Source organism: Daucus carota, chromosome 8 (assembly GCF_001625215.2).
Source record: "Daucus carota subsp. sativus chromosome 8, DH1 v3.0, whole genome shotgun sequence".
NCBI classification, from domain to species: domain Eukaryota; kingdom Viridiplantae; phylum Streptophyta; class Magnoliopsida; order Apiales; family Apiaceae; genus Daucus; species Daucus carota.
The window spans coordinates 31,245,734-31,257,593 of record NC_030388.2 but is presented as its reverse complement, the minus strand read 5'-3'; the positions used below and the strand labels follow the sequence as shown (position 1 = coordinate 31,257,593).

The 11,860-nt window shown below is 34.8% G+C and overlaps 3 protein-coding genes across 3 annotated transcripts; 2 read left to right on the top strand and 1 right to left on the bottom strand.

Annotated features, from left to right (window-relative positions):
• Positions 1 to 2,615: 2,615 nt before the first annotated feature.
• Positions 2,616 to 3,819, bottom strand: LOC108198664 (ras-related protein RABA5e). Its single transcript, XM_017366437.2, has 2 exons — positions 3,336 to 3,819; positions 2,616 to 3,240 (listed from the first exon to the last, which is right to left on the bottom strand). Exons 1-2 carry the CDS (start codon positions 3,667 to 3,669, stop codon positions 2,927 to 2,929), a joined length of 648 nt encoding a protein of 215 aa, XP_017221926.1. The 5' UTR covers positions 3,670 to 3,819; the 3' UTR covers positions 2,616 to 2,926.
• Positions 3,820 to 4,353: 534 nt separating this feature from the next.
• LOC108197655 (uncharacterized) lies at positions 4,354 to 7,651 on the top strand. The gene is made up of 10 exons (XM_017365332.2): positions 4,354 to 4,662; positions 5,157 to 5,316; positions 5,523 to 5,584; positions 5,962 to 6,121; positions 6,226 to 6,346; positions 6,601 to 6,682; positions 6,775 to 6,878; positions 7,070 to 7,148; positions 7,226 to 7,276; positions 7,352 to 7,651. Exons 1-10 carry the CDS (start codon positions 4,450 to 4,452, stop codon positions 7,433 to 7,435), a joined length of 1,116 nt encoding a protein of 371 aa, XP_017220821.1. The 5' UTR covers positions 4,354 to 4,449; the 3' UTR covers positions 7,436 to 7,651.
• Positions 7,652 to 8,842: 1,191 nt separating this feature from the next.
• Positions 8,843 to 10,236, top strand: LOC108198562 (metalloendoproteinase 1-like). The gene is made up of 2 exons (XM_017366313.2): positions 8,843 to 9,212; positions 9,758 to 10,236. The coding sequence occupies exons 1-2, from the start codon at positions 8,843 to 8,845 to the stop codon at positions 10,198 to 10,200; spliced, it is 813 nt and encodes a 270-aa protein (XP_017221802.1). The 3' UTR covers positions 10,201 to 10,236.
• The last annotated feature ends 1,624 nt before the right edge of the window (positions 10,237 to 11,860 follow it).

The window sequence follows — 11,860 nt, the reverse complement described above, 5'->3', positions numbered from 1 at the left end:
AAAATATTGGGTCTTTTCTAATCTTAGGAAAAAAGATTATTCAGATATTTTAAATAGTAGAGTTAATTGCAGTTTGTAACCCCTAGGATTGCTCCAAACGCACTTAAGATCCTGAACTATCAAACGTGACATAATGCACCCTGAACTTTACATTCCCGTGCAAGTTGTAACCCATAGTCACTATTTCGTCCAAATATGCCGTTAATTTTAACTGTTTGAGAGGTAACAATGTGTATATTAGTTTCTAACAGCTACATTACTCCCTGTGACTCCTCACAGTTTATGTATTATATTTTGAAATTATTTCTGAACACACACAACGATGTAAAAAATATTAAAATAATTTTTAAAATATGTATTTATTTTAAAATTTTAAAATAAGTTACATCGTTTATGTAAAAATAATAATAAATTTTCAGATTCTAAATCTAGATACATATTTTAAAACTTATTTTAAATTTTTTACATCGTTGTGTGTGTTCAGAAATAATTTCAAAATATAATACATAATTTTTGAGGGGTCACAAGAGGTAAAGTAGCTGTTAGAAACTAATATACACACTCTTACCTCTCAAACAGTTAAAGTTAACGGCATACTTGGACGGAATAGTGACTATGGGTTACAACTTGCACAAGAATGTAAAGTTCAGGGTGCATTATGTAACGTTTGATAGTTCAGGATCTTAAGTGCGTTTGGAGCAATCCTAGGGGTTACAAACTGTAATTAACTCTAAATAGTATTATGACATTATTTGTGATTCTTTTTAATAATTCCACTATTTAATTATTTTAAATAGAATTATGACATTTTTTTATGTAATATTCAGGGGACCAAATTTTTTATAACATATAGGGAGATCAAAGTTTATTTTCTACATAAATTCCAAAATTTTATATTAAAATTTTGGAATTATTATACAGGTCTCCCTTTGATCCCCTTCCTTGTCAAGTATCCGAAAAGCAAGATCTTGGTAAGGTGGTCCAGCATAAAATCTTATAATGCAGGCCTCTTCAATGTCTGCATCTTTTTCTGTAGTTTAAGTAGGAGCTTCTGTGTCGATAATATCAGGTATAAGATGCTGAATTTGTATCCCTTCACAATCTTTAAGACCGGGCGATCTTTGATGCAAGGGAGGATCTAAGATTCAAATTTTGGGGCACCAAACAAATTTTCGGAAAACACTCATATATTTATAAATTTTGTGGGGTACTTTAATAATTTTGCAAAATTTAGAATGATGAAAAAATGTAAGAAAATTTTTTAGGGGGACACATGTCCCGTGCCTCTTCCTAGATCCGCACTACTGCCATGAGTACACCTGAGATTCGATGATTACTTCATCATTGCTGCAAAATAAGGCCTCACCTTCCTCAATATCTTCCATGGACTTCAGTTGGAAGTTATTTTCAGTAGACTTTAACTCGCGTTGAAGCCAATGCGTCCTGGTAGGATTGCGTTTTTGTCCTCAGGGCCAATGCCTTCTTTACACTCACCCTGCAATAGCTCTAAAGTACGCGACAAAACTGTCTGTTTTGCCTCCTCAGTCTCCGTTTGATCATCCTTTCCGTCATAACCAGCTTCCGCCTCTTGACAACTTAAGGTTCTTTGTTACTTTCTCAAATCCACCGAACAGATTTTCATGAATTTTCTCAAGACAGGCCTTTGCCTTGTATATATGAATTTAGAGCATCTCCATTTTAATATTTCGGGAAAAAAAATTATATATTGATAAAAGAAATTAATTAAAAGATCAATTGATTTTTATCCATTTCTATGACAAACTTATCTATTAAATCTTCGTCAAGTATTTGTGTCAGACACTCCACATTCAGGCAAGGATATGGATATCAGGACACTTATTTCAAGCGAAAACATGTAAAAGTTTCAAAATCTTGCCTAGTCCGAAACATGGACCTTCATCCAAGTTGGACACTTTGGGGCGCGTAAGAAAGGCCTTCTTTGCCATAACTATTTCTATTATCCTCTGTCTATTTTTCCTCTGTTTATTGCGTGAAGGAACCGTCCCCTACCAGCTAGCATTCATTACTACCCCAAGGTGTTTGTGACTTTGTGCTTGTCTAGACTGTAGAGGCACAATTGTGAGTTGTGATCGACCCGGTCCCGAATTGAGACCTTACTGCTGCATCTGCAACTGCATAGTTTTCATGCCTCCAGGCGCTCAGTTCACCATACTGAAGGCGCTCATCGGATAACTACTATGCAAGAAACTTCTGTTGAATGAGTTTTCGACATTTTCAAAATTGAATTTTTGGTATTTTAACACATATACTTTTGATTCAAGACCTTTTCCTGATCTGGATTTTGTATAATGTACTTAAGTACTTGATTTTAGTTTTTTATACACATGCACACAGCTAAACAAAGGTTGCCAGTGAATCATTCCGAGTCTTTAACACTCTGTCCCCATGTTCATGCACTTGTTTTTTCTTTAACATGTGTGTTTGTCAAACGTTCAGTTTCTTGTCGATGATCGTCTCAAAATCAATAATATGTAATCAGATTCTATATTAATATAGTATAAGATTGCGAAATCTGAGACCATTCATCTGTACTGGTGCAAGGCTTTATCTGGTTTAGGTATCATATAAGAAAATGCACAAAACTTAATTTTATTAAAAAACCGAAGTATATTTGAATGACAATGGTCAATGGTTGTACAATGTGATCTGGCTGCAAATGCTCATCCATCGATCTGGAGGCGAGGCCTCATCCCCACTCCCCAGCCCTGGCACGATCACAAGGCCGAATTCTCATTTCCTCTCCCCTAACACTTACAAAACTAATGTATACAAAAATATGCAATATACCAATAATGATGATAAGGTATGGATTTAAGAAGTTAAGGCGACGCCATGACACTATAATTGATAAGACGCGATGAAAAAGTTCTTCAGAGAAATTGAATCATCTTAAACAGCATGAACTTTGCTTTGGTTCATCAGCTCCAGTGCTCACGAGGCTGACCCTCCTATTGGCGGACAAGTCTGGTTTATATGAATCCGAATTCAAGACTCTACGGCTAACATTATTATAGATCTCTCCTATAACAAATTCAAATGCCTTGTTAACATTTGTAGAGTCAAGTGCAGAAGTTTCCGTGAAGAACAGCCCTTCTTCCTCTGCAAGCTTAGCGCCTTCTTCCACGCTAACACTCCTGATGTTGGCTAAATCTTTCTTGTTCCCAACCAACATTTTTGTCACAGTTGTATCAGAATGAGCTGCATCACGACGATCAAAAATTTTCAGAATACGACGTCTTAAGGACTTAAAAAAACGAAAACTAACAAAATAAAATGCTTGAAAAAATAATTACTCTTAAGTTCTTGAAGCCATCGCCTGACACTATCAAAAGTGGTACGACGAGTGATATCATACACGATGAGTGCACCAAGAGTGCCGCGGTAGTACGCAGAGGTGACAGCGCGAAAGCGTTCTTGGCCTGCAGTGTCCCAAATCTGTGCCTTAACCTCCTTGCCATCAAATTCCATGGTCTGAGTCTGAAACTCCACTCCAATTGTGGCCTTGGAGTGCAGATTGAACTCGTTCCGCGAGTAACGTGACAGGAGATTGGATTTTCCTACTGCAGAGTCTCCGATGATCACTACTTTGAAGAGATACTCCTCTCCTTCATCATCACTTGAATCCATTTGGAAGAAAAATAGAGAAAAGAATGTTGGAGATCAGAATAAATAATGGGAGGAACAAGTGTAATAGAAAGGCTGGCAATTGATTTGTCATAATGACATGCAACTACATCTACATGCTACTTTTGACGCGCCACATCCATTATTGCATTTTCAAATAATGCTTCTGCCCACTCTACAAACGTAGTACTGCTTCGTTTTGCTTTATAAGTCGTTTTTACTTTTGTTTTATAAGTCATTTTGACCCTGGACAAATAATTATTATTTTGAAAATTTGTCAAAGAAAATGTCAAAAAAATAATAAACTTGAAGATATAAAAAATTCGACCTGAACCTAAAAACTCGAACTCAAATTCGTACTTTGCGGATCAAATTCGTGTCGGGTTGTCGGATCGGGACGGATCGAATTCGTGTCGGGTTGTCGGATCAGGTCTGATATTGTCATCCCTAACTCTGACCGTGCAATAATAATAATTATTTTGATAAATTTGTGAAAGAAAATGTTATAGAATATCAAAGATATGAAAAAATTTAGAGAATAAAATATTAAACCGACTTCATAGAAACAAAATATATCAAATTTCGGTTTGGTTTGGTTTTTCGAGTCTGTTGCTGGGAAAGTTATCTGTTAATAATAGAAGGGTACAAAAGGCAGTTCAGTTTCAGCATCTAAAAAAAAATGTGACATGTGGAGATGAGAAGGTACACATAGGCCACAAGCATTTTCACTTATAATAATATCCACTTAACTAATTCTTGAAACTCTGGTTCAAGAAAACAACAATGCCAATCTTCACAGCAGCACTTGGCTCAGCTGCTTCCCTGTATTTTCATTCTCATGATAACATTAACAGTACCTCTACTCTTCTCCACACTCTCAGTAGCCCACCTTCCTGTTTCTGTCGAAACTCGATTTCGTTTAAGCGCATTAATGCCTCTGTTAATCAGTCTTCCACTGTTGCTGATTCCCCTGCTCCTGCTCCTCCTCCTCCTCGGGTGTGTTTTCTTGTCTCGATATGATATTACTATTAGTCGTGATTAATAGCATGCGTGAGTATTTAAATTTCTTGAACGTTCCTAATTGTTTATTTTATGTAACAAGAGTTCAAGGGCTAGTGTACTGAAATTTTGCTGATCTTATGTTACCAAGAATTGTGTAGTTTTACAACTTCAGATAATTTCTAGTACCTCAGCGTAATTTTATGAACAAGTTTTAATATGTTTTGGAATTAATTTAATCCGAGGTCACGAGTTATTAATAATCCTAAAAAATGAACTATATGATGACCTAAGGATGAAATAGAATTGAATTCTGTCCAGGGATTATAATCTCATGAAACGAGCATGGCCTAAAAATTAGATTACATGCTTTAATGGGTTATTAGAGCATGAAGCTGCTTTCAAAAGAGAAAAAAAGAGGCATGAATCTTGTTATGTCAACAAACTGATTATGTTATGTCATTTCATACTTTGCTTCTGCAAAGAAGTAGGGATCTGCTGATTGGAAGGCAGCAAAGACTTATATCGAAAAAGGACTTATCTATCAAGGAAGGATTGAAAACTTTAATGGTGGAGGTTTGCTAGTGCGCTTTCAGTCTCTCTTGGGTTTCCTTCCCTTCCCGCAATTGAGCCCGTCTCATTCATGTAAAGGTGCTACTTTTCTCCTTTCTACCATACCTTATATTGGCAGCTCTATAATTCTTGATAGGCTGATTCTGTAATGTGCTTGAAAAAAGAAAAATACTCCAACACTTTGTGTAGTGAATTATCATAAGTGAGCACTAAATTTTAATGCTTTGATTATAGTAGGAGATGTTCCTTATGTCAATTCTCATCTGATTCTGTTATCAACGCAGAACCAAACAAGAGCATTCAAGAAATCGCAAAAGCTTTGACCGGTTCTCTTATTTCTGTTAAGGTATCGTAAAATGTTCCATTCTTTTGAAACACCTTGACATATTGTTAGTGAAGTATATCTATCTGAGTTGCTATTGGCTTTTTTGTTTACTATTTATGGTTACAACGATGAAGAGGTAAGAGTTGAAAAGAAGCGAAAGAGAAAGAAAAAGGAATAGCTGAACCTTAAGATATATATTGACTTGTCCCAGATGTTGCAATATTGTAATAAACAGAATAAAAACTGAAATTTTGTTAGGTGCAGATGCCTGATGGTTTAGTTGTGAAAGTACTTGCAGAGACCATTAACAGAATTTGTTTTCAGATCTTGTTTTACTGATTTATTCGAGCCTGTTAATGTCTTGAACAGTTAAATATCTCTGTAATTACTTTTCTCAGGTAATCCAGGCAGACGAAACCAATAAGAAACTAATCTTATCTGAGAAAGAAGCTGCCTGGGTAAAATATTCCCGGAAAGTTTCTGTTGGGGATGTATTTGATGCAAGGGTAGGTTCTATTGAGGATTATGGTGCATTTCTACATTTACGTTTCCCAGATGGTACTGCCTCTCTTTTTGTCTCATTTTCCCTTCTTAATTATGTTTTAGGTTAAAGAATATTATGTTTCTTTAGTTACTGATGGTTTACTGAAACTGCATTTCAGGCCTTTATCATCTCACTGGTCTCGTTCATGTCTCGGAGGTATCATGGGATTTGGTTCAAGATGTAAGAGATATCTTACACGAGGGTGATGAAGTGCGTGCAAAAGTTATTAAAATAGATAGGTAACTTTTTTTAAATTAAACTATGAAATCTTTCTCTCATTAGGTTATTGCTAGCTAAATTAAAAATAAAGATCCTTATAATTGCATGATCCTTAAAATTCGCAGAAATGTTCATTCCTGCTTACTCATTTGAGTTATATATTTGTGTCTGGATAGTCTGTGCAAGTGGATATGTTTGTGATTCATATGAGGATGGTTCTCAGTTTAGTAGCTTATCACATATCATTTCGGCTCTAAATTATACCAAATTGCAGCTCAAAATCAAGAATTACATTGTCTATCAAACAATTAGAGGAAGATCCTTTGTTAGAGACATTGGACAAAGTGATTCCTAAGGTGTGTGAAGTTTCCCGAGTTCTCCTGTTATCAATATACTCCTATTACTATCAATATCTAGTCCTGATATTGATCATATATATACTTAACAGGATGGCTCAGCTGGCTCTGATTCTTCCGGTGATGATGAGAGCTATGATATTGAGCCTCTTCAGGGTCTTGAAGCAATTGTAGAAGAGCTACTACAGGAAGATGGGTATGATTAGCACTAGCATTTCCTCTTGTAATTTACGATGTTTAATCTATTCCAAAAATGCTACATTAAAATTATACATGGTCTGCATAAAAAAAATTTACTTCAATGAAACATTAAAAAAAAATCATTTTATCTTTTGCAATATTTGCTTTGCTTTAGTATAATGTTTCTTTTGTGCTTATCTGGTCTAGTATAAGTGATGTGCGAATCACTCGCCAAGGATTTGAGAAACGCGTGGTTTCACAAGACCTGCAGCTCTGGCTATCGAATGTGAGTGCACATACAATCAAATTGTTCAATCTGCTACATGAAATTTTACTGCAAAATCTAACTCTTCTTGCCATCAGGCCCCTTCTACTGGTGAACAGTTCACTCTTCTAGCCCGAGCTGGACGACAGGTATGTCATTTAGTTCTCTGAACACCCTAATTTCTCCCATACGCATAAACATATAAATCCTTGTCTGTGATTCAGGTGCAAGAAATACAATTGACTACTGTACTCGATCAAGAAGGTATCAAGAAAGCATTGCAGAGAGTACTGGAACGCGTCCCATAAGTCATATCGTTACAAAATTATAAATAATTGAAGTACATAACAAATTCTTGTTTCGTTTACACTTTCCAAGTTTGAGCAGCTGCTCTGCAGAACATAGCCTGACCAAATTTTACTTGTATATTTTTTTTTTAAATCATAGATTACAATATCACATTGAACTCTTCCAACAAAACTATAGTCACTGGTATATGGAATGCTGGTTTTTTTCTATCAGCATACAGATTCTGTATACTGTTATTAATCGCGATTAAACACCAAACTACTATCATCATAGAGCCCGGACACATTTCTGCCAAAAGACAGAGTGCCATCCCTCAAGATCCAACTTGTGATCATACAAGTATAAGCAAAATGAAAAAAATTGAATTATAATATAATTACTGAAATTCAAAATTCAAAGGGCACTTCATTTTTTATTAGCAGGAGCCCTTCACAAAATTATTACGATATTATTAATTAATTTCTCATTATATATAATTACCAAAATTAAGGGAACACTTCACTTTTTATTAGTTCGGGCACTTCATAATTTTTTAAAAATATAATATTAATTATCATTTCTCCCGGAGCACCTGTGTGTCATGCATACAACACATTAAAATTTATCGAACCGTAAAACATTTTGATTGATCAATGATATTAATTATATTTTAAAAATAATATATAATTATATTAGATTGTCATAAATAATATATATCACTTAAATATGGTAGCAAATGATGTGAAATCTTAATATAATTATTTTAGATCGTTAAAAATTGAATATATGAGTTGAATATGATAACGAAATTTTCTTAGAAGTTTCTACGACAAACATAACAAACATCAACGCCAGCATTCATAGACAAGGGGAATGTTCATTGGAGACTTGGAGTTGATTTTTTTTTACCTCATGTCTACAATTTTTTATTTATAAATATGTACTTATTACTTTTATTTTAGGGTTCTATAGTAGGGGTGGCAAAATTTTCGTATTCATTTCTGCAATAGGATCGATTTCGAGTCAAGTTAAAATCATTTAAAGTTGAATAAAACTAAAAATTGAAATTTTTAGAAATGAAATTCTAATTTCGAGTCCATTTCAGGTTAATCGGGTGATTTTCGGGCCACTTTCAGATTTTATTTCAGTAAATCGAGCTACGGATTGGGTCGGATTCGGGTCATGTCTGATATTGCCACCCTATAGACAAGGGATGCTGTCATGCAAGATTGCTCAGAGTCACAGATTCTATACATGCAACTCTAATCTTATCTTAATGCAAAATCATAGAATGTCATTTATTAATAGATCAACTTTCTATACTTTTTTATTTTTTGAAAATAACTTTCTATATTTTCAATCCCTCTAGGTACTATATAGTTAGCACCCAATCTACGCAGAGTCTTATTGTTTACCTATTATGTACAATGACAACGAAACTCTGGTTATGTATCACCTTCTCTGTTCTCCTATTCGATGCAGGTGCCGAAAAAATATCTGGATCTGATTTTTTAAGCAATCTGAGGGGTAGTCACAAAGGTGACACTATTGCAAGCATTAGCATGCTCAAGAAGTACCTTCAAGATATCGGTTATATTAAATTTGATCCTAATAATGCGAATATTAGTTCTAATATTTTTGATGATTTACTAGAATCGGCTCTGAAAACGTATCAGTCGTATTATGGTCTGAATGTCAATGGACTTCTTGACGATAACACAGTGTCATTGTTGTCACAACCTCGATGTGGTGTGCCAGATTTTCCGCAGGAGAGACCGGACTATTCCTTCTTTCCCGGTGAGTAGTATTAGAGTAAAGTATAAACTGGTTGTCGAATTTTATCCATTTTTTCACTTTGATGGCTAGAATTTCAAAATTGCATAAATATGGTCATATATTGTTTTAATTTATCAAAAAGTTAATAAGGACCACCTTTTTGAAAATATATTAATTTTTTCTCAGAAAAATGACTGTTAGCCATTTTTTTGAAATATAAAAACAATGTCTGGCCATCAAATTGTAATTTTAAAATTGTGACCACTAAAATAAAAGCGGATAGAATATGATCAACACTTTGTATTTTACTCTAATATTTAATAATGTTAAATAACATGTTCTTCCAAAATCTTAAAACACTAGATATTAATTTTTTTCTCAGTAAAATGACTGTTAGCCAATTTTTTGAAATATAAAAACAATGCCGGACCATCAAATTGTAATTTTGAAATTCTGACCACTAAAATATAAAAACGGATAAAATCGATCAACGTTTTGCATTTTACTCTGATGTTTAATAATGTTAAATTATGTGTTCTTCTAAAATCTTAAAATGCTCGATACAGGTAAACACAAATGGGGGACGTACAATTTAACATTTGCATTTGCTCCGGGAACCCGAGAAGATGCTATTAACCCAGTAGCAAACGCTTTGGAGGATTGGGCTTCAGTATCCCCATTCAGATTTTCACTAAGCAACACATTTGATGATGCAAATTTCAAGATTAGTTTCCAGCAATTTTATGGGCCTTATCAACCATTAGCTCTTGGATTCGAGCCCACTGCTGGGAAGCTTCACTATAATGTTGATCGGAAGTGGGTGAATGGTAAAGTTCCTGGTGGATACGATATAGAGAGTGTGGGCTTGCATGAAATTGGACACCTTCTTGGGCTTGGACATAGCAAGGACTTTCATGCTATCATGTATGCTTATTTTTGGCCCAATACTGTCAAAATCGAATTGCAGCCTGATGATATTCAAGGGCTTAAAGTTCTGTATGGTTTTTAGCAGAAATGTTTTATAGTTAAGGGTTTATCCTCTGTTGGCTCAGGTTCTCGGTTCGACTCTGGGTCACCTCGAGATTATCTTAGAACAGATACTCGAATTGTAAGGCTATAAGCCACATTAGTCGGAAAAAAAAAAATTCATTCTGCTCATACATGCAACTGTTGCTCATTAATATTCCATACATGCAACTGTAATGTTATCTCTAATCCAAATCCATAGGATGTCATTTATTAGTTAATCAACTACCTATACTTCCTATCTCTTTAGTACTCTTATATAAGCACCCAATCTACACAGTCTTATTATGTACCTATGCACAATGGCAACCAAAATTTTGTTATGTATCGCCTTCTTTGTTCTCCTGTTCAATGCAGGTGTCGAAAAAGCATCTGCATCTGATTTTTTGAGCAATCTGAGGGGTAGTCACAAAGGTGACACTGTTGAAGGCATTAGCGTGCTTAAAAAGTACCTTCAAGATATCGGTTATATTAAATCTGATCCTAGTAACACAAATATAAGTACTAACATTTTCGATGATTTATTAGAATCGGCTTTGGAAACCTATCAATCGTATTATGGTCTGAATGTCACTGGATTTCTTGACGATAACACAGTGTCATTGTTGTCACAACCTCGATGTGGTGTGCCAGATTTTCCCGAGGAGAGAACGGACTATTCCTTCTTTCCGGGTAGGTACACATAATATTAAAAACTATCAAATGACTATCAGATCGCCACAGAACTCATCTAAGCCACTATAATCACAACCATATAATGTTTTTATCCAATCTTTTTATATATCTTTATAATCCTTGTTTCCGATTTTTGTATAATCTGCGTAGTTCACACGTCATCTTCTGATTAACATGTCATTAAGTTTTCTGTTAGTTATTTTTCAAAATTTCACATAATGTCATAAAATCTTGTCAAATAATGTTAAGTTACGTGTTCTCCTGAAATCGGTACAAAATTGGTACAGGTAAACCGAAATGGTGGACGTACAATTTAACATTTGCTTTTGCTCAGGGGACACAATTCTATACATTAGCCCCAGTAGCAAAAGCTTTGGAGGACTGGGGTTCAGTATCCCCATTCAGATTTTCACTAAAAGGATTTGATGAAGCAAATTTCAAGATTAGTTTCCAGCCATTTTATGGGCCTCATCAACCATTAGCTTACAGCCTGGAGCCCACTGCTGGGAAGCTTCATTTTAATGTTCATGAGAGGTGGGTGAGTGGTAAAGTTCCTGGTGGATATGACATAGAGAGTGTGGCCTTGCATGAAATTGGACACCTTCTTGGGCTTGAACATAGCAAGGACTTTCATTCCATCATGTATGCTTATTTTTGGCCCAATACTGTCAAAATCACATTACAGCCTGATGATATTCAAGGGCTTAAAGTTCTGTATGGTTTTTAGCAGTGATGTTTTATATTATTTCAATCTTCCTTGTAGTTATATTTTCAATTAAGAGAAATAAAATTTTTCAATTTTTTTTTGCCAAAATTAGAAATATGTAAATTAACGGATTTTCTGGTGTGTGTCTATGGGCACACTAACAACTACTTTTTAGTTATGTGATGAATTTCTATTAATTGCAATCCCATTAATAATGGTGGTCCATGCATGCACAAAAATATCGATCAATCAAAATCTTCTA